This window comes from Microcebus murinus, chromosome 3, assembly GCF_040939455.1.
Source record: "Microcebus murinus isolate Inina chromosome 3, M.murinus_Inina_mat1.0, whole genome shotgun sequence".
NCBI lineage: Eukaryota > Metazoa > Chordata > Mammalia > Primates > Cheirogaleidae > Microcebus > Microcebus murinus.
In genome coordinates this window covers 50,739,024-50,765,331 of record NC_134106.1, presented here as the reverse complement: position 1 = coordinate 50,765,331, position 26,308 = coordinate 50,739,024, and the positions used below count along the sequence as shown (strand labels likewise).

Sequence of the window (26,308 nt, the reverse complement as noted above, 5' to 3'; positions counted from 1 at the left end):
CATGAACATTCATCCATATGCATAAGCACACACTTGTTGTTGTAGCTACTTTGGAGACTGATGTGAGAAAATCACTTCAGCCGAGGACTTAAAGTCCAGCCTGATCAACATGGGAAGATCCGGACTAAAGAAACAAAATAGAAACATGGAAATCCATATAGTCTTTCTCAGTTCCAATTCTTTTTCTGAGAGTAAATGATTGTCATTGTTTGTTAACATACTTACCGACTAGCATTCATTATAGTAAAAATCATTTAATGTTTGTCTACTAGTGAGTAGGTATGATTCTTGAATCTCTTGCAGATATTCTGTTTAAGGAACCACTAATTACAGTGGTGGTTAGGAAGACTTTCTTTGCTTTTAGATTACTCATCTCACATTGTAGAGTATACACTTAGAATCCTGGGTTGCTACACTAAATTTGAGCCAGTCACTTAAGTTTGAGGCTCACTTTTTCTTACTGTTAAGAGTGGATTGAGGCCAGGTGCGGTGGCTGACGCCTGTAATCCTAGAAATCTGGGAGGCTAAGGCGGGCGGATAGCTCAAGGTCAGGGGTTCGAAACCAGCCTGAGCAAGAGCGAGACCCCATCTCTACTATAAATAGAAATTAATTGGCCAACTAATAGAAACAATTAGCTGGGTATGGTGGCGCATGCCTGTAGTCCCAGCTACTCGGGAGGCTGAGGCAGCAGGAACGCTTGAGCCCAGGAGTTTGAGGTTGCTATGAGTTAGGCCGACGCCATGGCACTCACTCTAGCCTGGGCAACAAAGTGAGACTGTCTCAAAAAAATAAAAAAGAGTGGATTGAAACAACACTACGTCTGTGACCCATCCCAACCTATTATGATTTCCTAGTTTCTTGTTTAAAAATAATTTCAATGTAGGAAAACTTAAAGCACAGGATGTTACCATTTTCAGCAGGGTGATCAAGCTAAATCTTACAAGAATGATCTAATTGTTTATTAAAACTTGGAAAACTTTTTTTTCTACAGGTAGCGGAAAATTTTGTTCCTCCTTTGTTGGATGCAGTTCTCATTGATTATCAGAGAAATGTCCCAGCTGCTAGAGAACCAGAAGTGCTTAGTACTATGGCCATTATTGTCAACAAGTTAGGGGGACATATAACAGCTGAAATACCTCAAATATTTGATGCTGTTTTTGAATGCACATTGAATATGATAAATAAGGTATGTGATTTACATTTCAATTATAATGCAAAATTCTGCAATATATCTTTAACTCTTGAAAGTATAATAAATGTTTTCTAAATACAGCATAATTTTAAGGGCATGGAGTTTAAATATTTGAACTTACAGATTAGGGAAATGCTTTATTTTTAAAAATTTAGTACACAAGGTCTTGACAACTAAAAAAGGAGTGAATATGGAAAAGAGATTTTGACATTTAAATAGCACCTAACATTTATTGAAAACTCACAGCATGTCAGATATTAAGAACTTAGATTTTTTTTAATAAATGGAGAGCTATGCATTTTTCAATTGTAAACGTGTATGTGCTTGTAAGACATTGGAAAATAATTTACATATTAGCTTCTGTTTTTTCTAATCTGTTGTAGTGGTCTCAAAGTAACATAAACAAAAGCAGTAATACTACCCATGTATGGTGTCCTTTGCCTGTAAGCCTAGTTGCTTGGGAAGGCTGAGACAAGAGGATTGCTTGAACCCAGGAGTTCAAGACCAGTCTGGGCAACAGAGAGAGACCTTACTTCTTACAAAGAAATGGTGGTGTAGTAGTTACGAGAAAATTTGATGTTCTTTGTGTGGGTTTTGACGAGTTCTCTTTATTAATGAGCTGCTCCTGTTTGATAATTGTGTGTGGTAGGATGTAGTTTCATATTCCATTAGAGGTGAATAATATTTCGGTTTGCCTTTCAGGAGGCAGTATATCTTATGGGGTCCATTCATAACTTTTCAAACATTTATTTATTTTTTTTTTTTGAAGGTAGTTTAAGCTGTGATTCAAACATTTATATTGAGTAAAGGCTTGCTTTCCCCCTCCCAACCAGCATAATTAAGGCACTGAAACATTTTGTTTTTACCACTTATTTTTAGGACTTTGAAGAATATCCTGAACACAGAACAAACTTTTTCTTACTACTTCAGGCTGTAAATTCTCATTGTTTCCCAGCATTCCTAGCAATTCCACCTGCACAGTTTAAACTTGTTTTGGATTCCATTATTTGGGCTTTCAAACATACTATGAGGAATGTCGCTGATACAGGTAAATACAAAGAAAATATATCCTTTTATTTATTTGCCTGCCAGTGCATAAATTATACAGACATAATTGTTTTGTTTAAGTGCATCAATTGCACAAATGGACATTCCAGAACATCTTAAAATCAGTTTAATCAGTTGTTCACAGTGGCTCCATAAGCAGAATGGAGTTAGGGGGAAGAAAGGCCTAAAATTCAAGATAAGGAAAACATCATTTAAGAGACTTAATTTCATATCCTCACCAGTGAATGTTCCTTTTCCTCTACAGCATCAAGGGTCAGCTAAGCATAAGAGTAAAAGAGCGTTCTTGGCAGGAGTGTTTAAATTTGTTTTTATGTAATGAGTTCATGCAATACAAAGCTCTACTTAGTTGTGCTGTCAGTTTTGGAAATTGAAATCAGTTAAACTTTCAGGGATAGTGAAATGGTATGGTGGTAATTGTCATGACTTAGATTATAAATCTGGCATTGATTGTAGTTGTGTGGTAACTTAGAAGTAATTATTATTATTTTTTTTTAATGCAACAGACTGGCTTAATAAGAAGTAATTATTAATTATCAAAAAGGGAGAATAGGCCGGGTGCGGTGGGTCACGCCTGTAATCCTCTGGGAAGCTAAGGCGAGCAGATTGCTCGAGGTCAGGAGTTCGAAACCAGCCTGAGCAAGAGTGAGACCCCGTCTCTACTATAAATAGAAATTGTCGAACTAATATATATAGAAAAAATTAGCCAGGCATGGTGGTGCATGCCTGTAGTCCTAGCTACTAGGGAGGCTGAGAGACAGAAGGATTGCTTGAGCCCAGGAGTTGGAGGTGGCTGTGATCTAGGCTGACACCACAGCACTCACTCTAGCCTGGGCAACAAACTGAGACTTTGTCTCAAAAAAAAAAGAAGGGGAGAATAGGCTTTGAATCAGAATAGTTTGATAATAGCTGAAAATACTATCATGAATGCTGTCCATAATAAACGTTCTGTTGGTGTTCTGTGTCTTTTAGGTCTACAGATACTTTTTACACTTTTACAAAACGTTGCACAAGAAGAAGCTGCAGCTCAGAGTTTTTATCAAACTTACTTTTGTGATATTCTTCAGCATATCTTTTCTGTTGTGACGGACACCTCACATACTGCTGGTAAGAATTTAAAGGCATTAAAATGTAAGTGTTCCAGCTGTTACTATATCTTGGAGTTAATAATTTTCTTTTTATCAACAGGCTTAACTATGCATGCATCTATTCTTGCATATATGTTTAATTTGGTTGAAGAAGGAAAAATAAGTACACCGTTAAATCCTGGAAATCCAGTTAACAACCAAATGTTTATTCAGGAATATGTGGCTAATCTCCTTAAGTCAGCATTCCCTCATCTACAAGAGTAAGTATGCTTTTTAATAAAATAAATTTTTCTGTTAAAAAAGTGTTTATTTAATCATTGTGTTTTGATTTGCAGTGCTCAAGTAAAGCTCTTTGTGACAGGGCTTTTCAGCTTAAATCAGGATATTCCTGCTTTCAAGGAACATCTAAGGGATTTCCTAGTACAGATAAAGGTATGTATTTGCTGTTGCATAAACATGTGAGGCCACATGTGATCAATTAATTGTTGCATCTTAGAACTTTAATAATTATGATTTATAATGTAAAATGAATAGGGCTTTAAAATAGTATAATCTTACTAATTCAAAGAACTTGACTGAATACAGAGTGAAAACTAAATCAGGTCCATGAAGGAGGGGTAGGTTTCAGATGTTGTTTCGGGGAACTTGTTATTAATAGAATTCATTTTAGATGGCCTAGATATATACTGAAATATTGTGAATTGAATCTTACAGACATTTTAAGGCATGGAATTAGTGGGCAAGACATACTGATAATTCCTTTTAGGAGTTTATACCCATTGTTAAGCCTGTTTTTAATTGAGGGAACCATGACAGTGATAAAACCTCTTTCGGCTCTTGTATAATGTTCCGTTTATACTTTTGGGAAGGACTTTTCTTCTACATCTCATTTTAAAGAAATGCAAAAGTTACATAAAATCTGTGAGTTGTTGATGAATTATTTTATTCATGACTATTTAAGTTATTGGCCTTGTAAGGATCATTGGAGCTTGGGAATTGGAGGTTGCAGTGAGCTGTGATCGATTACTGCACTCAGTCTGGATGAAAAAGTGAGACCCTGTCTCAAAAAACCTGTCTCATAAGATCTTAAATATTTTTTCTTCAGAACACCGGTTTTTTTTAAACTCTAAAAATATTAGCTATAGAGAATATAAAGAACAATGAAATCACCTGATACCTAGCTTATAAGGACAGTGATAAAGTACGTATAACTAAACTTGATTTAACTATTGTTGTTAGCCTTAGGAGAAACACATGAAGAATATTTAATATGTGGGATCACACCATTGCCTCTTTTGTAACCTGTTTTTCTCCTCCAACTAACACCTTTGGGCTTTAGTTCAGCGACATGGTATTGTATCAACAACTTAAACAACTTAACATGGTATTGTATCAACTATAGCTTAAAACTGAATGAATTGATGGATAATTTATATCTGTTCTCTTAATGAGGAAATGCTCATCTGTAATTTTAAAGGCAAGTTGGAGTTGACTGTTCAATTATTTGTTTTCATAGGAGTTTGCAGGTGAAGACACATCTGATTTGTTTTTGGAAGAAAGAGAAACAGCCCTTCGACAGGCTCAGGAAGAGAAACACAAACTTCAAATGTCTGTCCCTGGCATCCTTAATCCACATGAAATTCCTGAAGAAATGTGTGATTAAAATCCGAAGTCATGCTGGTTTTTTTCCTCTGCTACTCTTGGCAGAAGAAAACAGCATGTGCATATTTGTCGACCAAAATGATGCCAATTTGTAAATTAAAATGTCACCTAGTGGCCCTTTTTCTTATGTGTTTTTTGTATAAGAAATTTTCTGTGAAATATCCTTCCATTGTTTAAGCTTTTGTTTTGGTCATCTTTATTTAGTTTGCATGAAGTTGAAAATTAAGGCATTTTTAAAAACTTTACTTCATGCCCATTTTGTGGCTGGGTTGGGGGGAGGAGGCAAATTCAATTTGAACATATACTTGTAAATTCTAATGCAAAATTATACAATTTTTCCTGTAAACAATACCAATTTTTAAATTAGGGAGCTTTTTCTTTCTAGTCTGTATTTCAGTCTAGAAGAAAAGGTAATGAGTAAAACAAATTGCGTTGTTAAAAAGGATTATAGTGCTGCATCGTCTGAAGTTAGCACCTCTTGGACTCAGTTGTTTGTCTAGACTAAATGTATTACAAGTCTGTATGGCAAGTTTGCAGCAAGATCATGTGCATATCATCCCATTGTAAAGCGACTTCAAAAAATATGGGAACACAGTTAGTTATTTTTACACAGTTCTTTTTGTTTTTGTGTGTGTGTGCGCTGTCGCTTGTCGACAACAGCTTTTTGTTTTCCTCAATGAGGAGTGTTGCTCATTTGTGAGCCTTCATTAACTCAAAGTGAAATGGTTAAAAATATTTATCCTGTTAGAATAGGCTGCATCTTTTTAACAACTCATTAAAAAACAAAACAAAACAACTCTGGCTTTTGAGATGACTTATACTAATTTACATTGTTTACCAAGCTGTAGTGCTTTAAGAACACTACTTAAAAAGCAAAATAAACTTGGTTTACATTTATTTTCCCTTTATTGCCTCAAACTTATTCGTATATTAATGAAAGTGGTTGTGTTTAAGCATCAAGTAACATTTTAAATGAGCTTTGATACTTATTAATTTACAAATAAGATTTCTAAGGCCAGTGTTAAAGTAGGCAGCAGGTGTATGAACATGCTCCTAAAATTCCTTATATTCCCAAGAAACATTCCTCTTGTGATTTGACTTTACATTTATTTGGGATTAGAGAACAGCTTCTCTTGTCTAACTCAGGTTAGGATCTAAGTGTTACAAAGATCAGAGATTAGCCTTAGAATGAGAACACAGATGTAAACAGCCACAGATAGTGTTGATTAATTTTGTTCCTGTAAAATGTAAACTGTAAATAGCCATCATCCCTTCAAGAAAGGGTGAGAGGAAGGGGAAAACTGTAGAGGTCAAAACTGTAGAGGTCTGCCCTATAAAACAAAAAATGGCCAGGTATGGTGGCACAAGCCTATAGTCCAAGGAGGTTGAGGCAGGGGCAGAGGTGGTGGCTTCAGGCCACAGTTGCCTGTGAATAATAGCTACTGCACCCCAACCTAGGCAACATCAACTGCTTCCTGTTTTTTTTTTTTTAAAGATGGATTGTAAAGTTTTGTATGTGTCCTTTGAAGTTCGAGGAAATAATGTCTAATATGTGTTTAAGAAATCTTATGGCAAGAGGATGAGTTCTCGGGGCTGGGCAGAAGAGACCAAACTGCTTTTGTGGGGGGAGGGGTATAAGCTGCCCTGTGAACTAAAGGACACATGATTTAAAAAAAATAAAGCAAACAAACAAGAAATAGAACTGAGGGAATGAAAAAAGGAAGTTAGCTTTGGATGATCCTCTTGCTAGAGATATCAAGTAGCTTTTTAAATTTTTTTAACAGAGCCTTGCTTTGTTGCCACGGTTAGAGTGTGGTGGTTGTCAGCTTAGCTCACAGCGACCTTCAACTCCTGGGCTGACGGGATCCTCCCAAGTAGCTGGGACTACAGGCATGCAATACCATGCCCAGCTAATTTTTTCGATTTTTAGTAGAGACAGTCTCAACTTGTGCCCAGACTGGTTTCAAAACTCCTGACTTCAAGCTATCCTCCTACCTTGGCCTCCCAGAGTGCTAGGATTACAGGCCTGAGCCACTGAGTGGGGCCTAAACTAGCCTTTTTTTTTTTTTTTTAAACCTAGACTAATAACCTAAACATTTGGAGTGCCTCATGTTTATGGAGATTGAGCAACTTTAGAATTAATGTACCCTTAACTTTCTAGATCCTTGGCAAAAATCCTATCATTTCAGTGGACTATAATGCCCCATTAAAGTATTTTTCTAGACCAGCAAATGGTAAGAGCTTGAAGGTGGTCAAAGGGGAACACTGAAAAACCTAACTTTGCTTAAAAAATGTTTTCATAACTTCAGACCCCATTTGCGCCTGTTGCTTTATTATTGGTGTCCACCTAAAATATCTTAACATTTTTTGTTTTTATTTTTTAATTACCCGGGAATTTAAGTCCAGATCATTGGCTCTTTTTGAATTAGCTATGAAGTCAATATTGTTAGCTAAGAATAGCTGTCAACATTTCCAACCATGGCCAAAGGCTAATGTTCTACAGCCCCCTAGACTCCTGAATTACTCTGGGTATTGTACAAAACAAACTTTGGCTTAAGAACCAGTATAGTCCACTTTGAATTAGAAATGACTGGCAGGTGACCACCACTGCCAAAAACAACACCTTTAAAATGATAAGGGTAGTTGAATTTATATAGGCAAGAAGAGAATCATTTATTCAAAGTTTGGAAAATATAAATTTAGTAAGTTCAAGGAAAAAAAAACCATAGATTAAACTTTTTTTTTTAATTTAAAATGGTTCTCATCAGGTATATTTATACTTCAGTCCCTTGGTGGAAAGTTCTTTTGTGGGAGTATTCAGAAATCAAATCTAGATTTGACTAGAGAGAATAGTGACAGCAAGTTAAATCTAAGGTGGGTGAAAGTTGGTGATATTTGGATCAGCCTCAAGGTATCTGGTAGCAAGCACACTTACAGTTTACCTTTACTTCTGGAACAAAGCAGGGTCTCTATAAATTGTGAAGAACTGGAATCCTCTATCATAATAAATGGTTTAGAGACCAGGATGGAGAATCTCAGGCAAGTCATTTGATGAATGCTGTCTCCTTTGAAAAATGGGATCACAAACCTACATCCCAAGATGGTTGTGAAAAGATTTGCATACACAACTGCAAGATGCTTAACACAGCTCAACAACTTAGGATGCATTTTTCTTCACATTTTAGCAACTATGAAATTGGGATATAGATTACACTCTTGGTGTAGTGTAATAGGTGCCCAGAGTCATTTCCTTGATCTACTCCTAACCTAATGCCCCAATAGTACCACTGCTCACTTTTCTTGTTGGGACCCCTGTGAAAATTCCCCAAAGTTTACTGACCAATATAGGCCTCTTTTCCCCCTTGACATGGAAAGATTTGTTCCGCTGTCAAAATATTCCATTTGCCCTCTCAAGTCTTCAAAGACCAGAGTTTTGCTGAAACACTGTTTTTTGTACTCCAGTAGCATATACACAAGAGATTCAGCCTGAATATTGATTCTCAGTCCTTGACCCAGAATCTATACCTACATCTGCAACAAGAAGAGACTCCAGCCCTCTCACACTTTGGTCTCAATATACTAAGGAGGCCAGACTTGCTCAAAATGAGGTCAAATTCATTCAATGTGTTCAAATATTTAAGAACTTAAGTACTGTTTCACCATTTTATGATTTATCCACCTCATATACACAGAAGTGTGCTTCACCTTGTTTTCCTGATTATTGGTAATGGTCCACAAGAAGTCCTCTTGTTCTGAGTCCACCTCAAAGTCTTAGTCTTCATTTTCACCAGGGACAATTTAACAGGTGGAACCAACATCCTGAGCTTTGAAGTTGGCCCACCTGCCCTTTAGGTTACTTCAAACATTACAGATAAGGTGTGTGATTTTGTTTTAAAGACTTTAAGAGCAGGAATAGTTAGCCAGCTATTGGTCTATAACAATGAAATTTTAAAATTAATGGAGCTTGGTGGCACATAATCCCTCTGGAGGCTGAGGCAGCCCAGGAGTTTAAGGTTAAAGTGAGCTATGATAACACTGCACTCATGCCCAGGCAACAGAGCAAGACTTGCCCCAGATGTTTTTCTTAGCCATTCAAAGATGCATCAGGGATCCACACTTTATTTCCTATTGCCAACTTAAAGGTTGCGCCCCCCCCACCCCTTTGTGGTTTATTTTTTTAACAAGTTACAAATGGAAGTATTACTTTGTGTATTGAGACCATGTTTCAGGCAGAAAGGGCTAAAGAGTATGACAGTTGAATTTTTGTGCCTTATTTTATTAGGAAAGGACAATTCTTCCCATAAGACCCACCCTGCAGATTTCTGCTTACATTTCATCAGCAAGAATTGAATTATATGGCCAGTACAAGAGAAACCAGATTACCATGATTGTTGATTTTAAATGAATCACAAATATTCCCCTGGACGTTCCTTCCTGAGATTAGGGTTTCTCCACTGCCACCAGAGAATATTTGAGTTCTGTAGGCAGAGAAGAAAAGGAATGAGTGGGAACGGATGCTGGATGGACAATGTCTGTCTCAGGATCCAAAGTCAAATCTGCAAGAACCCAAGTTCTGTGGGAAAGGCAAAGAAGTGGAAAGATGATGGCAGAACAGCTTTACAGGCCTAAGGATCACCTGCTCATGTGAAACAACTTAAAACAGGTTGGGCAGAATCTTTATAGCATCAACTTTAAGCAGCAAAATGGCACAGCATAAAGGAACAAAGTGGTCTTGTCATGGAGAGATGGATGGATGTGATATAACTTAGACAAAACCTACTGAATTACAACAGGTTCTCGATAGGTGGTCTGGTAACAGCTCTGAGAATACTATGTACACTATCTTTAAGACTTTGCATTCGCATCTCTACGTAAACATGTTGGACACAGCAATCAGCGAGGACGGGGTAACTGCAGGTGTGAGGAAAATTTTCCTAACGCCAAGCAGTTAACACAATACCAAAAACTCAGGCTGAATGTACCCCTTCCCTTCAGCTGATCACTCCTTGTTCCTCACCTTAATATCCCGCTATCTGCTCTTTACCAAGAAGCATAATGTACTATTTCAGGTGAAGAGCTGACGGATGTATTGGGAGGGGCCTTCCTGCGTAAAAAACAAGGAGATGCCATGCGAACACTCTGCCCCGCCATTTCTCGACACATCAAGGTGTTTTACTGCTCCAGGACGGAGGAACCTCACAGAATTGCAGGGTAGCGGTAAACACCGATGCAAGTTAAGCCAGGCCCTGGGCTGATCCATTCTCACGGAGCCCTCGTGGGGAGAGAGCTGTGAGCCCGAAACTGGGCTGCGGCGTAGCCCCCGCCCGGCGCCCCGGTGCATCCTCTCCTTCCTCCACCCCCAAAGCCTGGACACCGGAGAGGTGGACACGAAAGAAACAGCACCAATTCCCCCTTCTGAGCCCCGAGGAAAAATGACGAAGCGCAGGGGCGAGGGACAGGGCGGCGCAAGCGACCCGGTGCTCACCGGGGCTCGAAGCCCGCGGAGTGGGCCGCGGTGGGCCACGCCGCGCAACCGCGACCCGCTCGATGCCTCCGCCATCTTCTCCTACTCACCCGGACTCCCCCCGCGGCCGCGCTGGCTTCGCGTTTCCCTTCCGGCCGCTGACAGAGATCCGGGCTGGGCGGGGTGGGCGAGCGCGCGGAGGGGGTGGACCGAGGGCGGGGAGGCTGGACGGAAGAGGAAAGGGAGGGCGGCGAGCCGGCCACGGCGGGGTGTGGAGTGTGCGGCGTGTGTGCTGAGGGAGAGGCGGGAGGGCGGGAGGAGAAGAGAGGGAGGGAGGCGGAGGAATGAGAGCGCGAGGCGCTTCTCTTCGGCTTCTTCGCACGGGCGGAAAGAGCCGAGCGCAGCCCGAGCGCTCTATTAAAATGGCGGCGGCGTCGGCGGTGGCCGCGGCGTCTGGTCGGTGAAGTGACTCTGCTGCTTCTTTCCCCACCCGCCCCCTCCCTCCCTCTCCCCTCCCCCGTCCTTCCCCCCCTTCCCCGCCGCCGGCGCCTCCGCGCCCCTCCGGCCTGCGTACCTCCCCTCACCCCCCTCCTTTCCCCCGCCCGCTCCGGGGACCGCCGGCCCCCTCCCCCATTCTCCTGCTCCCCGCCCCGTCCCCGCCGCCTCCCCGCCCCGCCGGCCGGCCGGCCCTCTCCTCCGCCTCTCTCCCCTCCCCCCCGCCGGTCGGGATCAGTCAGTGCCATCCGAAGCGGGGGAGGGGGGGGCGGCGGCCGAACAATGTGCGAGAACTGCGCAGACCTGGTGGAGGTGTTAAATGAAAGTAAGTAGCCGCAGCGGCGGCCTGTCTGGGTGCACGGTTTGGGGTCCCCGCGCCGCTCTCCGGCCTCCCTGGGCTGCCGCGGCCTGCGGGAGGCGACGGCCGGGCCAGGCGCCGTGCGGGCCTAGCGCCCAGGGAAGGTGCGCGGTGGCGCGGCTGCCGCCGCGGCGCCTCGGGCCCAGCCCAGCCCGGTTACCTGGGCGCCCGAGAGGCGGCCGCCGCGGAGCTCTGGCTGGGCCCGGCCTGAGCACTGTCGGCTCCCGGAAAGTTTCCTCATTACAGGTGTCAATTAACGAAAGCACTAAATGGGCCCCTCGCCTTCTTCGCCCCCTTTGCCCTGCGGGGAAGGTGAGGGGAGGTGGGGTCGGAGGACGATGCTTTCCTCCGCAGTCCAAACCCTCCGGCCGCCCTCTTTGATTTTCAGCGTGCTGCCGAGGCCTCTCTTACCTGCTGATTTTCATTAAACTCCCTGGGAACAGGGTGGTGGTTTTTCCCTCCTTTGGGGGTGTGTGGGTGTATTAAATCCTTCTGCCAGACCTTAAATAGCTGAAAATGAACTGTGATAGTGATGATTGGAACCTTCATACCTGTTTTTAAAATAAATTGAATCATGTTTCTTCTTAGTGTACTCCTCATCGTTTTAATGGCAAATTCTGTAAGGAGAGCACTGTACTACAGATACCATCCCGGGATAGTCATGGCCTATCTCCTGAAATGAAAGGCTTTTTTCTTTATACTTTTTATTATTAGAGAGGGTACGTCGATATTTTCTGGCTGTTGTTTTTATTTTATTCCCGGCTCTGGCAAGATATTTCAGCTTAAAGACATAAGATATATTGCAAGTCAACTGCTGCTGGGCCCAAAGGCCTAGTTGGAAGAGATGAATTAGATGGAAAGATCAATTTACAAAAACTTGATTGTTGAGAAAATGCTCATTCACTAACAGGTTGTGTGGGCTTGGAATTTGTATTCTGTGTGTGATATTTCGGCAGACTAATATTTTCGACATACTACCTATTTTCTAATACAATTCATTAAAACAATTGACTTATAAAATGTATAGTCCTGTTTGTTTGAATTTTACTTTGTGTTTGAATTTCACTTTAATGACCAAAGGCAATAAAAAAAGTCGAAGGGTTCTAATTTACTTTCAACTCCGTATTTCCTTCCTGGCAGGTGGATGTAGGCTTTTGCACATATTTCAACTATACTTTCCAGTATTTGTGCCATCCTGAATTTTACTAGAATTTTAAGGCTATTTGTGTTTATTTTGAGATACTTTTGGTGCAGATGGTTTATGATATAAACTTAAGTCCTCAGTACTTATTTCAGTAAACCATATATTTTTCTTAGATATAAGTTGTGTGATTATGACTTTGTTCTCAAATTGGAAAATGAATAGCTTTGCTATCTGATACATATATTAGGAAAAACTGCTTAATTTTGGTGATTTTAAGATATTTTAAAAATTTTAAAATATTTCGAAGGTTAGTTTTAAACATAGTATCTACAGAAACTAAAGTTAATCTTTATTATCTTTTGAAAAGCGATGGCATCTTGATCTTAATTAATGGTCATATTAAAGATTACCTGGGAAATCCCTGGAACTTTGGTTACAAGTGCTAAAAAATGCAATGGATTTATGGAGGGTTAGCAATGTGGAGAACTGAAATAGAATTTAGCTTTTATTACTTTTAAGTAAATATAGTTAGTTCAAACAGGTTCACAAAATCTGGCCATGCAGACACCTGTTTTAATGAACCTGTTTTAATGAACAAATAAGGTTTTTCTATTTGTTTATAAGCCAGTGGTCTCTAAAAATACTTAGTTTCTTAATATTTCCTTTAAGTCTCACTTTAAAAGTTTGCCTTTTAAACACTGATCTCACAGTGATGCTTCCTTTTTTTAAAAAAAATACTTCAGCAATTTTATATGTAGTTTATGTCATGCTACTCTGAGTTGCTTTTTTTCTGTAGTTTTAATATTGTTTTCATTTTCCCTTTGTGTAGTTCCTGTATCCCAAACATAAGACTCTTAAGTCCTCTGAGAGCAGAGGGTATTACTAGGTCTCACCATAGTAATATTTATCCATAGCTCCATGATGGATGGAGCGTGATAATGAGTGTGATGGTTGGAGCTTGATAAAACTTGTTGAATCGAAGTAGATTTATGTTTTTCTTGTACTCTCACTTGGAGTAATTATCATCTGTCCTTTTTCCTCCCTATAAGTTGTATAAAGATGAGCATCAATTCAACCGTAATTTAGAAATTTAGAATTACATTTCCAAAATGATATGCTCTGAATTCATCTCTCAAGTCAACTAAGCAAAAGAAGAAATAAAATGTATATTTTTGGGTGATGTGTTTCAAGTTGATGTTTAAAAAGAATTATTTAAAAAAACCCAAAAACTTATTTCTTGCCAAACTTATAAACACTGATCAAACTTTGAGAAGTCTACCTGGACATACCAGAAAATGTATAAGCTAAAAATTTTGTGTTTCAAATGAAAGGGTTGACATAACATGGATACTATGGCTTTATATCACACCCACAGATTTAATAAGGTAAGGACCTCATGTGGAATGTTTATTTTAAAATCTGATAGAATAATATAGTTTACAGAATAAAAATTGGTAATTTTATTTATAACAGATTATAAACAGCTTCCTTTTGCTATCAGTTTTTGGTGAGAATATTAATATTACCAATTATACCTCTAGTCCTGCTGAGACTCTAAAGCTGTAAACTCTCACCATGGAAACCTTCTGAGGTATACAGACACAATTTAGCCTAAAGGTTAAAGACTAGCCCATTGAAGTCTGTGGAAGAAAGCTAAGGACCTATAATAAGGATACTCCACCCCTATCCTTTTTTAATAGAGTTTTGACAGATACCCTATCAGTTGAAGCTACATTTCAAAATAACATTTGGGGGGTTTTTTTGGACAGTCTCACTCTGTTACCCAGGTGAGTGATGTGGCTTCAGGCAAGCTCACAGCAACCTCAAACTCCTGGGCTTAAGTGATCCTCCTGCCTCAGCTTCCCAAGTAGCTGGGATGACAGGCATGCATCACTACACCCAGCTAGTTTTTTCTATTTTCAGTAGAGACAGGGTTCTTACTCTTTCTCAGGCTGGTCTCGAATTCCTCACCCCAAGCTATCCTCCTGCTTTGGCCTCCCAGAGTACTAGGATTACAGGCATGAGCCACAGAGCCCAGCCTTAACATTTGGCTTTAGTGTTAAAATGACCAGTGTCAATAATACCAATGTATTTGAGTTTCCATTTTTTTTTTTTTTTTGAAGAGATAAAGTCTCCCTCTGTTGCCCAGGCTGGAATACAGTGCCATGATGATAGATAGTGCACCCTTAAAGTCCTGGGCTCAAGCAGTCCTCCCGCCTGAGCCTCCAGGTAGCTAGGACTATGGATGTGCACTACCACACCTGGCTAGTTTTGATTTTTTTTTCCTTATTTTTTTAGAAATGGGGTCTACCTATCCAGACTTGTCTTTTTTTTTTTTTTTTTTTTTTTTTTTGGGACAGTTCTGCATGTGGACAGACTTGTCTTGTACTCCTGGCCTCAAGTCATTCTCCCACCACAATCTCTAAATTTCTGGGATTACAGGCTTGAGCTGCCACACCTGGCTGTCCATTTTCCTTTTTTTATTTTTATTTTTTTATTTTTTTGAGACAGAGTCTCGCTTTGTTGCCTAGGCTAGAGTGAGTGCCATGGCGTCAGCCTAGCTCACAGCAACCTCAAACTCCTGGGCTCAAGCAATCCTTCTGCCTCAGCCTCCCAAGTAGCTGGGACTACAAGCATGCACCACCATGCCCGGCTAATTTTTCTATATGTATTAGTTGGCCAATTAATTTCTTTCTATTTATAGTAGAGACGGGGTCTTGCTCTTGCACAGGCTAGTTTTGAACTCCTGACCTCGAGCAATCCACCTGCCTTCCCCTCGTAGAGAGCTAGGATTACAGGCGTGAGCCACCGCGCCCGGCCCATTTTCCTTTTTTTAATGCCTCATTTTTAATTAGAAATTTAAAAAGCTTGGATGTATTGAGTGAATGTTGGTACTGTCAGTTTGTGGCATTACATTCAGCTTAGGATAAAATTTAAACTTACATACTTAAACTGTTCCTTTGATTTTGTATAATAGCAGCTTTTATAGTTACTTTTGTGAACCAGTTCATTAAGCCCAAAGCATTTCTGGATGTTCATTAGAAGTTGGAGCCCTGAAGTTATGCTTTGGGCCATCACTATATCAAGTTCACTAATAAATTGAGGTTGCTATTTGCTTTGGTAAGGTAAATTTCTCTGAGAGCAGAGTGAAAATGGCTTTAACTGTCCATCAATCCTTAAAGCCATTTATATGTTGTAGATTTTATTCCAGTGTTTATTTAGTGGATTATAAATTACCAAATTGTCCAAAATGAATAATTCATTTGAGATAGGCAGGAACAAGTACTGGTCCTGCAATTTTAAAGGTGAAGAAATTGAACTGCAGAAAGGAAAGGATGAGTAGTTTTCCAAAGATCTCTTGCCACCTGCTTAGTCAAATCTAAGCTAGAACTCAGCTAATCTGGTGTCAGTATTTGCAGAATAATTCTGTTGTTTTATTTTTAAAGCAGAATACTTTATTGAGCAATTGAGCGTTGGGTACTTTCCTGAGCACTTTATATGTATCTTATTTAATTAGTTCTTGGGGTAGGTACTCTATCAGCCTTTTCAGATAAGAGATAACCAAGGTTTACTGAGTTTACATGACTTACTTAGAGTCATGTGACTATATTCCATAGGGCCAGGATTTGAACAGGACTTAATCCCAGATCAGGCTAAAAGCCCACGTTATTAACAGTCATGCTGTGCTGTGTAAATTTTATGATCTATTCATATGTAAAATGTTATGAGTATATTGTTAGGTTGGTAAAATAAAAAATTTACCAGGAATCCAAATTTTTTATAAAGTTATTTATAAATCACAAAGCACTACATATGTGCTGTAGATTGACATGTAGGCTATCTGCATTGTCTCCAATAACTTGTTAACTAGCTTTTGTACTATATTCATTAAATATGTTAATGTTTTTTGTATGTTTGATAGTATCTATATATTTATTTTATAGGTGTTTCTTACATGTAGACTGGCATTGTTAAAGATTTTTACATTTTTAGAAAGTACAAAACTCTATAGTAATGACTGGACCAGTGTGTGACAGACCATAGGCCAAATGGACTGTGCTACTTTTTTCTTTTTCACTGATTTTCATTTTTTCCTTTGGATTATAAAGTTGTGTATTATCATTGTAGATGAATTGAAAACTATCTAAGTTTAATCACCCATAATTTAACTGCCTAGTGATGACTCCTGTTGATACTTTGAAATATTTTCCATCTTTTTTGTACACATTTAACATTGAATGAGATATATGTAGTGTAATATCTAGCTTTTTCATCTAACATGCTTGATCATTTCCTTTATTAACATTTTTGAAAACATGTTTTTGTTTGTATAATGTTCCATTTTATATAAAATTTCCCTGTTGTGTGTTTCTACTTCTCCCATATTGTGAATAATGCTGCAAATGAACATCCTTGTTCATATATATTTTTATTACATCCCTGGTTCTTTGAGATAGATGCTTAAAGTGTGTTTACTGTATCAAAAATATAAACAATTTCAGTCTCTTCATTGTCTCTTTGCTTTCCAGAAAGGATTTCCATTCTGTCAGCTCGGTCTGTACAACTTAGACACTGTCATGTACTGAATATTATTCTTTAAAAGGTGTTATTTTAGCTGTCATGGTGACATGTGCCTGTAGTCCCAGCTACCTAGGAGACTGAGGCAGGAGGAATCACTTGAGCCCAGGAATTTGAGGCCACTCTAAGCAACATAGCAAGGTCCCATCTCTTAACAACAACAACAAAAAGTTATTTTTGGCAAAAAATGTAATAACCAATTACTAGTAAGTGTAACCATTCATATTTTTATTGGCTATTTGGTATTCTTGGTTAATTGTTCTTTTTCCACAGCTCAGGTTTTAATGGTTTTTCTTATTAACATACAAGAGCTGTTTATTTACTAAGTATATTAATTTTCAGTCATATTCTCCACATCGATTTTTTTTTCTGATTTTCTGTTTGCCTTTTTATTTTGGTGTTTTCAATTGCAGGTTTAAAAAACTTTTAATATTATGTACCTTTCACAGTTGTCTGTCAGAAACACAGTATATGATTATTGTATTACCTTGTTACTTGGTTAAATTGTCTAAGCTCTATACTACCTGAAGAATAAAGTCCTAACTCTTTAGCTTAGCATATATACCATACCATAGGGCAATTGAGTCCAAACTTACCTTCCTATACCTGTTTCGAACTGTTTTGGTAAGGCTTTCATAAATTTCTTCCAACCTCTCTCTTCAGATGGCTTATACCATTTTTTTCTTTTTTTGGAGAGACAAAGTCTCACTCTGTTGCCCAGGTTGGAGTGCAGTGGCCAGATCATAGCTCACTGTTACCTTGAACTCCTGGGCTCAAGTGATCCTCCTTCCTTGGCCTCTTAGAGTTCTGGGATTATAGGCCTGAGCCACCATGCCTGCTAGTTCTGCTTATACACTTTAGTTAGAATATCTGCTTATATTACAGCCTCTCCCCTTTATTATTATTTTTTTATATGAATATCAGCCTGTTTCTGGATGGTGAGATCCTGAAAGTTAGGGGCCATGTTTTATTCTTACTTTTGTTGGTCTTACCTAATATAGTGTCTTTTAGAGAGTAGATACTTAGTAAACATTTTAGTTAATGAAAAGTTGTGTCGTAGAAGAATGTAATTGCATATGTAAATCAGTGTTCTTGGGCCTATAGATAGTAGTGATTTAGAAGTGAGTGTTTTGGAATGGAATATGCTACAACTGTAGGTTGTATCATATATATTGGTTTTTATCACCTTATTCATAACCAAGAGATATATGCTTGTAAAAAATATCCACCCTGGTCAATTATGATCTAAATTATAATACTAGGCAATGCAAAACAGCAAATACTAGTTATTTCCCTATAGGTGGTGAGATTTGGGTGTATAGGATGTAATTTGCTTAAGTGACTTTTATTTTGGGCTTTGTATACACCAGGAAAATAATTGGACTTTTTGCCTTTTAATGTGATTAACAACTGTTAATGTTATATTTCTCTCGGATTCCATAGAAATGAAAAATAATCTCCAGTGTAGGTTACTCAGTTAATTGAGAATTGATGTAGTATAAACCTGGCCTTCTCTTGCACTTTGCTTACTGTGGAAGAAGACAGATTTCCCTTCTTGGCCTGGCCATAGCTGCTTCTACTTTTTTTTTTTTTTTTTGAGACAGAGTCTCACTTTGTTGCCCAGGCTAGAGTGAGTGCTGTGGCGTCAGCCTAGCTCACAGCAACCTCAATCTCCTGGGCTCACACAATCCTCCTTGCCTCAACCTCCCAAGTAGCTGGGACTACAGGCATGTGCCACCATACCCGGCTAATTTTTTCTATATATATTAGTTGGCCAATTAATTTCTTTCTGTTTATAGTATAGATGGGGTCTCACTCTTGCTCAGGCTGGTTTTGAACTCCTGACCTTGAGCGATCCACCTGCCCCAGCCTCCCAGAGTGCTAGGATTACAAGCGAGAGCCACCACGCCCGGCCCATAGCTGCTTCTAGAGAACCTATCTTGCTTCCATCCTTGGAAGACCTTACTCCCAGCAATTGCTTGGTGGGCTGCTGTTGATCAATCTGATTTTTTCTGTTAGAATATTTGAACTAAAGAGCCAATTAGCTGTGAGCAGCCAACCTACAGTGAGTTCTTTGGCAAGCTGATATAGGGGAGCAGCAACATTGAGCAAGTGAAAGAGACTGAAGAGAGAATTGGAGCAGATTTGTGGAAACAGTTGACATCAAAGCTCCGTAAAGAGATGGAAGAGAATACATTGATGGCTTTCCATTACTGAAGGTAGTACTCCTTTTGAGCTGTCCTGTACATACCATTTGAGTTAGAGTTTTGATTCCAAAATTACCTCTTGATGAGCTCTCTTTTATTGGAGGTTTGGTGTAATTTTTAGCTGTGAGCACTTATAATCATTGTTAGATTTTTGGAATATGTTGGGCAGGTGTCATCTATAGTGTATGGTGACAGGAGAAAACTTAAGAACCCCTGTCATTGACCTACTAGGGTGATTAGTCTTTTTTCCAAAGAATGAAAGTAGCTTTGCAGTTTCTCATTTTAAAAAGGGTACCTGCCTTTGTTGTTTTTAGAAAAAAGTCAAGTAGTAAAATAGTAAGAAAATTAGAATCTGAATTCTAAATGCTAAAGAAATCATGTTTTGGTAAAACAACTTTTCTGTCATTCTTTTCTCTTTCCTCCCACACTTTATTTTCTGTAAATAAACAAAAGACTTTGTTTGTTACTCTGTATTTTTATTAGTAAGATGTAGGCATTTTTCCATGTCAATGCGCACATGCATCATAATTGTTAATAGCTTTCCTTCAATATAATTTTACATTATTTGGTCATACTATAACTTAACCAGTCCTCTACTGGGAGACATTTGGGTTGTACTTGTCTGATTATCACCTTGAATAAAGTCTGTGAAGTCAGATTATTGAGTAGCTGATATGGTATATCTAGAAGGAAATCTGTCAGTAAAATTTAAAAAATAATAAATGGTGTCTAGCTAAAAAATAAAAATAAAATTTTAAAAACATGTCCTCAAAACATCAGAGTATCAGTATATAGACTTTATAGTTTTGTGGGTTTGTTTTCTTTTTGTTTTGTTTTGAGACAGGGTCTTTCTCTGTTGCTACAGTGCAGTGGTGTCATCTTAGCTCACTGCAACCTCAAACTGCTGGGCTCAAGTGATCCTCCTGCCACAGCTTCCCAAGTAGCTGGGACTACAGGCACATACCAACATACCACCACCCCTGGCTAATTTTTAAACATTTTTTTATTTTGTGGAAACAGGGTCTCTCTGTGTTGTCCAGGCTGGTCTCGAACTCCTTGGCCTCAAGCAGTCCTCCTGCTTTGGCCTTGCAGAGTGCTGGGATTGCAAGCATGAGCCACTGTGCCTGGGTCCCATCTTTATTTTTTAAAAACTTTTTTGTTTCTGTTTTTTCATTTATTTTTTATTTGTATATATTCATGGATTGCAAGTGCAATTTGGCTACATTGATAGTATTATGTTGTGGTGAAATCAGGGCCTCCTTCTGTGCATCCATCACTGGAGCAATACACATTCTACCAACCCAGCAACCTCCCGTCATCCACTCCCCTCCCACCTCTTCAACCTTCTGATTCTCCATTGTCCATCATTCCACACTCCGCTTCCATGGGTACATACATGTTATTTAGCTCCCACTTACAAGTGAGAACATGAAGTATTTGTCTTTCTGTGTCTGAGTTGTCTTAAGATAGCCTTCAGTTCCATCCACGTTGTTGCAAAAGACAGGATTTCATTCTTTTTTATGGCTGAATAGTATTACATTGTGTATATGTACCACATTTTCTTTATCCAGTCCTTTGTTGAGGGACACTTAGGTTGATTCTGTATCTTTGCTATTGTGAATATTGCTTCAGTAAACATACAAGTGGAGGTATCTTTTTTGTCTTGATTTCTTTTCCTTTGTGTAGATAGCCATTAGTGGGATAGCTGGATCATATGGTAGTTCTATTTTTAGTTCTTTGCGAAGTCTCCATACTGTTTTCCATAGAGGTTATGCTGATTTACATTCCCACTAATAGTGTCTAAGAGTTTCCTTTTCTGGGCATCCTCACCAGCATCTGTTATTTTTGCTTTTTAGTAACAGCTGTTCTGATTGGTATGAGATGATATCTCATTTTAATTTTCATTTCTCTGATTAATGATGTTGAACACTTTTTCATATGCTTGTTAGTCATTTGTTGTCTTGTGAAAAATCTCTGTTCATGTCCTTAGTCCTCTTTTTTTTTTTTTTTTTTTTTTTGAGACAGAGTCTCGCTTTGTTGTCCAGGCTAGAGTGAGTGCCATGGCGTCAGCCTAGCTCACGGCAACCTCAAACTCCCGGGCTCAAGCAATCCTTCTGCCTCAGCCTCCTGAGTAGCTGGGACTACAGGCATGCGCCACCATGCCCAGCTAATTTTTTCTATATATTAGTTGGCCAATTAATTTCTTTCTATTTATAGTAGAGATGGGGTCTCACTCTTGCTCAGCCTGGTTTTGAACTCCTGACCTTGAGCAATCTGCCTGCCTTGGCCTCCCAGAGTGCTAGGATTACAAGCGTGAGCCACCATGCCCGGCCCTTAGTCCTCTTTTTCATGGGGTTATTTGTGTTTGTTTTTGTTGTTGTTGTTCACGTGGAGTTCCTTGTAAATTCTGGATGTATAGTTTGCATATATTTTCTTCCATTCTGCAGGTTGTTCACTGTGTTGATTATTTCTTTTGCTGTACAGAAGCCTTGTAGTTTAATTTGGGAGGCTGAGGAGGGAGGTTTTGTTTGAGGCCAGGAATTCGAGACCAGCCTGGGCAGCATAGAGAGTTAAGTTCCATTCGTCTATTTTTGTTTCTGTTGCTTGTGCTTTTGAGGTCTTAGTCGTGAATTCCTTGGCTAGATCAATGTCCAGAAGAGTTTTCCCTAGGTTTCTTCTAGTATTCTTATAGTTTCAGGTCTTCCATTCAAGTCTTTAATCCATCTTGAGTGATGTTATGTATGGTTAGAGATAGGGGTCCAGTTTCATTCTTCTGTGTATGGCAATCGAATTTTCTCAGCACTGTTTATTGAAAAGAGTGACTTTTCCCCAGTGTATGTTCTTGTTGACTTTGTCAAAGATCAGTAAATATGTGATATAAAGTATATAAAGTATGCTTTATTTCTGGGTTCTCTATTCTCTTCCATTGATCTATGTGTTTATTTTTATACCAGTAATCATGCTGTTTTGGTTACTGTAGCCTTGCAGTATAATTTGAAGTCTGGCAGTATAATGCCTTCAGTTTTGTTCTTTTTGCTCAAGAATGCTTTGGCTATTCAGGTTCTTTTTTGGTTCCATATGAACTTTAGAATTGTTTCTTCTAATTATCTGAAAAATGACATCGGTATTTTGATGAGGATTGCATTGAAGCTGTAGAATGCTTTGGGCAATGTGGTCATTTTAATGGCATTAATTCTTCTGATCCATGAGCATGGGATGTTTTTCCATTTGTGTCATCTACAATTTCTTTCACCAGTATTGTAATTTTCCTTGTAGAGATCATTTACCTCCTCGGTTAAATCTATTCCTAGGTATTTTATTATTATTTTTTTTGTAGCTATTGTAAATGGGATTGCCGCCTTGTTTGTTTCTTTTCTAGCTCATTACTGGTTTGTAGAAATGCTATTGATTTCTGTATGTTGATTTTGTATCATCACTTTATTGAATTTATTTATCAAATCTAAGAGTTTTTTGGTGGAGTCTCTAGGGGTTTCTAGATACAAGATCATATATATCATCAGCAAACAGGGATACTTTGACTCCTCTTATCCATTTTGGATGCCTTTTTTTTTTCTCTTGCCTGATTGCTCTGGTGTGGACTTCCTCTATTAACTTTGGTTTCAGTCTCATGAACCATTTTCTGATTTTTAAGAAAGGCTCATTAACCAACTAGGAATGTAGAAGAGTAAGAGCACTAAAGCTCAGAATAAACCGAGACATGAAGATGCTTAAGACAATAGGGCTTTCGAAATAAGAAGATAAATACAGTTATGTGTTGCTTAACAATGGGGATACCTCCTGAGAAATGTATCCTTAGTTGATGTCATTGTTGTGTGAACATCCTTACACAAACATAGATGATATAGCCTACTACATACCTAAGCTATGTGGTATAATATATCACTCCCAGGCTACAAACCTATACACCATGTTACTGTACTGAATACCATAGGCAGTTATAACACAACGGTAGAGGAATTGTATCTAAACATAGAAAAGAGGCTGGGTGTGGTGGGTGGATCATTTGAGCTCAGGAGTTTGAGACCAGCTTGAGCAAGGGTGAGACCCTGTCTCTACTAAAAGTAAAAATAAATTGATGAGCAACTAAAAGTAGAAAAAAATAGCCAGCGTGGTGGCTCCTCGGGAGACTGAGGCAGGAAGATCGTTTGAGCCCAGGAGTTTGAGGTTCCTGTGAGCTAGGCTGATGCCACAGCACTCTAGCCCAGGCAACGGAGTGAGATTCTGTCTCAAAACAAACAAAACACAGAAAAGGTACAATAAAAATACTGTATTATAATCCTGCAGTCCCCAACCTCCAGCTGCAGAGCGCCTTCTCTTCCAAAATGTCTTCCATGAAACGTAGGAAGCGGTGGGGGATAGGGAGGGCAGAGTGGGAAGTGAGTGGCTGGCAAGGTATTTAAACTGCTCCCTATCTCTTGCATCATCACCTGAGCTCCACACTGTCTCCCCCCCCATCTATAGAAAAATTATCTTCCATGAAATTGGTGCCAAAAAGGTTGGGGACTGCTGTTCTAAAAGGTGTTTCTAAATTAGCAAGATAAATCATATATGAAGGAATCTAACCTTCAGATTGGTGAGGAAATGATGAGGGATTGCTAGTGATATTTTATTATAAAATCTCCAAGATTGGGCAGATTATATATAGTGAAGGTGATAAAGCTTATTGTCATGTATGATTTTGAAGTTTTTTATTATTATTTTTAATTTTAATTTTTTTATTAGAGATGGGAGTCTTGCTCTTGCTGAGGCTGGTCTCAAGCTCCTGACCTTGAGCGATCCACCCTCCTCAGCCTCCCAGAGTGCTAGGATTACAGGCGTGAGCTACCAAGCCTGGCCGATTTTGAAGTTTTAGTTGTTAAGTTTTCAGAAGAGCAGAAATTAGCCAATATTGTCTAAGGTTGGTTTTCCCTCCTTCATTTGGGAGCTATAAGAAAAATTTGCCACTATTAAATATCACTTAGGAAAGAATAAAAGCTTAGTAAAGGATCATCATGGAACTAATAAGTAACTTCTCAAGTTATACCAATCTCATTTTCTTCTTTGATCTAAGAACCAATGTGGCAAAAGATTGGATCAAGGAAGAAAATGAGATTGGAATAATCACTGTAGATGTGACATTTTTATTATATCAAGTTGCTTAACAGAATCTGATGCTATCCTTGTGGGAAAATGAAACAAAAAAAAAATCATCAACCTGGAGGGGGACCTTGTCCTTCTTTCCTCTTCAAGATTTTCATTAATGGTCATTGAGGTTTATAAATTTATAAATGGTTGGGTTATTTTTGGGGTTTTTTTGAGACCTAGTCTTACTCTCACCCTAGCTAGAGTGTAGTGGCGCCATCATAGCTCACTGCAACCTGAACTCCTGGGCTCAAGTGATTCTCCTGCTTCAGCCTCCTATTGGTGCGTGCCACATGTCTAGCTAATTTTTTCTATTTTGAGTACAGACGGGGTCTTGCTCTTGCTCAGGCTGGTCTCGAACTCCGGACGTCATGCGATCCTCCCACCTTGGCCTCCCAGTGTTAGAATAATAGGCATGGGCCACCATACTTGGCCTATAAACTGTTTCTTAGAATGGGATTGTCCCTATTTCAAGAGAGTGATGGGTGGGGTGCTGGAAACCTCTTACCTTTTTTCAAAATTAAAAGCTCTGCAGGCCTGGTAGCCAAGCACTTTGGGAGGCTGACTCGGGAAGATCGCTTGAGGCCAGGAGTTTGAGACCAGCCTGTACAACATAGACCCTGTCTCTACAAAAATAAAAAATATTAGGTAGGTATGTGGTGCTGTGTGCCTGTAGTCCCAGCTATTTGGGAAGCTGAGGTGGGAGTATCACTTGAGCCCAGGAGTTTGAGGTTATAGCAAGCTATGACTTTGCCACTACACTCCAGCCTGGGCGACAGAGTAAGACCCTGTCTCTTAAAAAAAAAAAAAAGAAAGAAACAAAAATACAAAAAACAGAAGCTCACTTTTACCTATTTTATAAATTGGAGTTCTATGTAGGATTATTTTTGAAGAGAAAAGCATATAATAGTAGTTCCCCCTTATCTAAGGGGGATACATTCATTCCAAGATCTCCAGTGGATACCTGAAACTGCAGATTGTAGTGAACCCTGTATATGCTATATATTTTTCCTTATTATTTTGAAAACTTTCACCTTTCCTTTTTTTTTTTTTTTTTTTTTTTTTGAGACATAGTCTCACTCAGTTGCCTGGGCTAGAGTGCCGTGGTGTCAGCCTAGCTCACAGTAACCTCACATTCCTGGGCTCAAGCAATCCTTCTGCTTCAGCCTCCTGAGTAGCTGGGACTACAGGCATGTGCCACTATACCCGGCTATTTTTTTCTGTATATATTTAGTTGTCCAATTAATTTCTTTCTATTTTTAGTAGAGACAGGGTCTCTATCTTGCTCAGGCTGGTCTTGTACTCCTGATCCTCCTGCCTTGGCCTCCCAAGAGTGCTAGGATTATAGGCGTGAGCCTGTAAAAGGCCTGTCTTTCCGTTTAAAGGAAGCTTCTCTTTGGCATATCTGAATCGCCAGCATCACTATTCCTGTGCTTTTGGGACATTATTAAGTGAAATAATGGTTACTTGCACAAAAGCACTGCAGTACTTTGGCAGTTGATCTGATAACCAGGATAGCTACTAAGTGACTAATGGGTGGGCAGCATATACAGTGGGGGTATACTGGACGAAGGGCTAATCCATGTCCCACATGGGATGGCACAAGATTTCATCAGACTACTCAGAACAGCATATAATTTCAAATTTATGAGTTGTTTTGGACTGTGGTTGACTATAGGTTAATGAAACCACAGAAAGCAAAACTGAGGATGAGGGGAGAGGCTAAGACTATGGTAGTTGACTTATAAATAAGCTTGAAGATCCTATCTCAAAAAAAAAAAAGATCTTGCTCTGTCACCCAGGGTGGTACGCAGTGGCACAATCAGAGCTCACTCTAATCTCCAACTCCTGGGCTCAGACAATCCTCTGCCTCAATCTCCCTAGTAGAGGGGACTACAGGAGTGCACCATCA

At 39.3% G+C, this 26,308-nt stretch overlaps 2 protein-coding genes and 1 long non-coding RNA gene across 7 annotated transcripts in view; 2 read left to right on the top strand and 1 right to left on the bottom strand.

The window, feature by feature from the left end:
- The window catches only part of XPO1 (exportin 1), a 46,965-nt gene extending 41,161 nt beyond the window's left edge, over positions 1–5,804 (top strand). For all 3 annotated transcript variants that reach the window (XM_076000818.1, XM_012764860.3, XM_012764862.3), the window contains 6 exons: positions 993–1,187; positions 2,073–2,241; positions 3,231–3,365; positions 3,447–3,606; positions 3,682–3,778; positions 4,863–5,804. In XM_076000818.1, coding sequence (XP_075856933.1) covers positions 993–1,187; positions 2,073–2,241; positions 3,231–3,365; positions 3,447–3,606; positions 3,682–3,778; positions 4,863–5,009 — 903 coding nt within the window. In that variant the 3' untranslated portion in view covers positions 5,010–5,804. The remainder of the gene's footprint in view (positions 1–992; positions 1,188–2,072; positions 2,242–3,230; positions 3,366–3,446; positions 3,607–3,681; positions 3,779–4,862) is intronic.
- Positions 5,805–9,263: 3,459 nt separating this feature from the next.
- LOC109730584 (uncharacterized) lies at positions 9,264–10,689 on the bottom strand. Its single transcript, XR_002223488.2, has 2 exons — positions 10,583–10,689; positions 9,264–9,486 (listed from the first exon to the last, which is right to left on the bottom strand). It is a non-coding gene; the product is annotated as an uncharacterized LOC109730584 (long non-coding RNA).
- Positions 10,690–10,871: 182 nt separating this feature from the next.
- Positions 10,872–26,308, top strand: part of USP34 (ubiquitin specific peptidase 34) — a 225,921-nt gene continuing 210,484 nt past the window's right edge. The window contains exon 1 of one of the 3 annotated variants that reach the window (XM_012764850.3): positions 10,872–11,292. In XM_012764850.3, the coding sequence (XP_012620304.1) occupies positions 11,250–11,292 (43 nt within the window). In that variant the 5' untranslated portion in view covers positions 10,872–11,249. The remainder of the gene's footprint in view (positions 11,293–26,308) is intronic. The other 2 variants (XM_076000817.1, XM_076000816.1) reach the window with 2 other exon arrangements.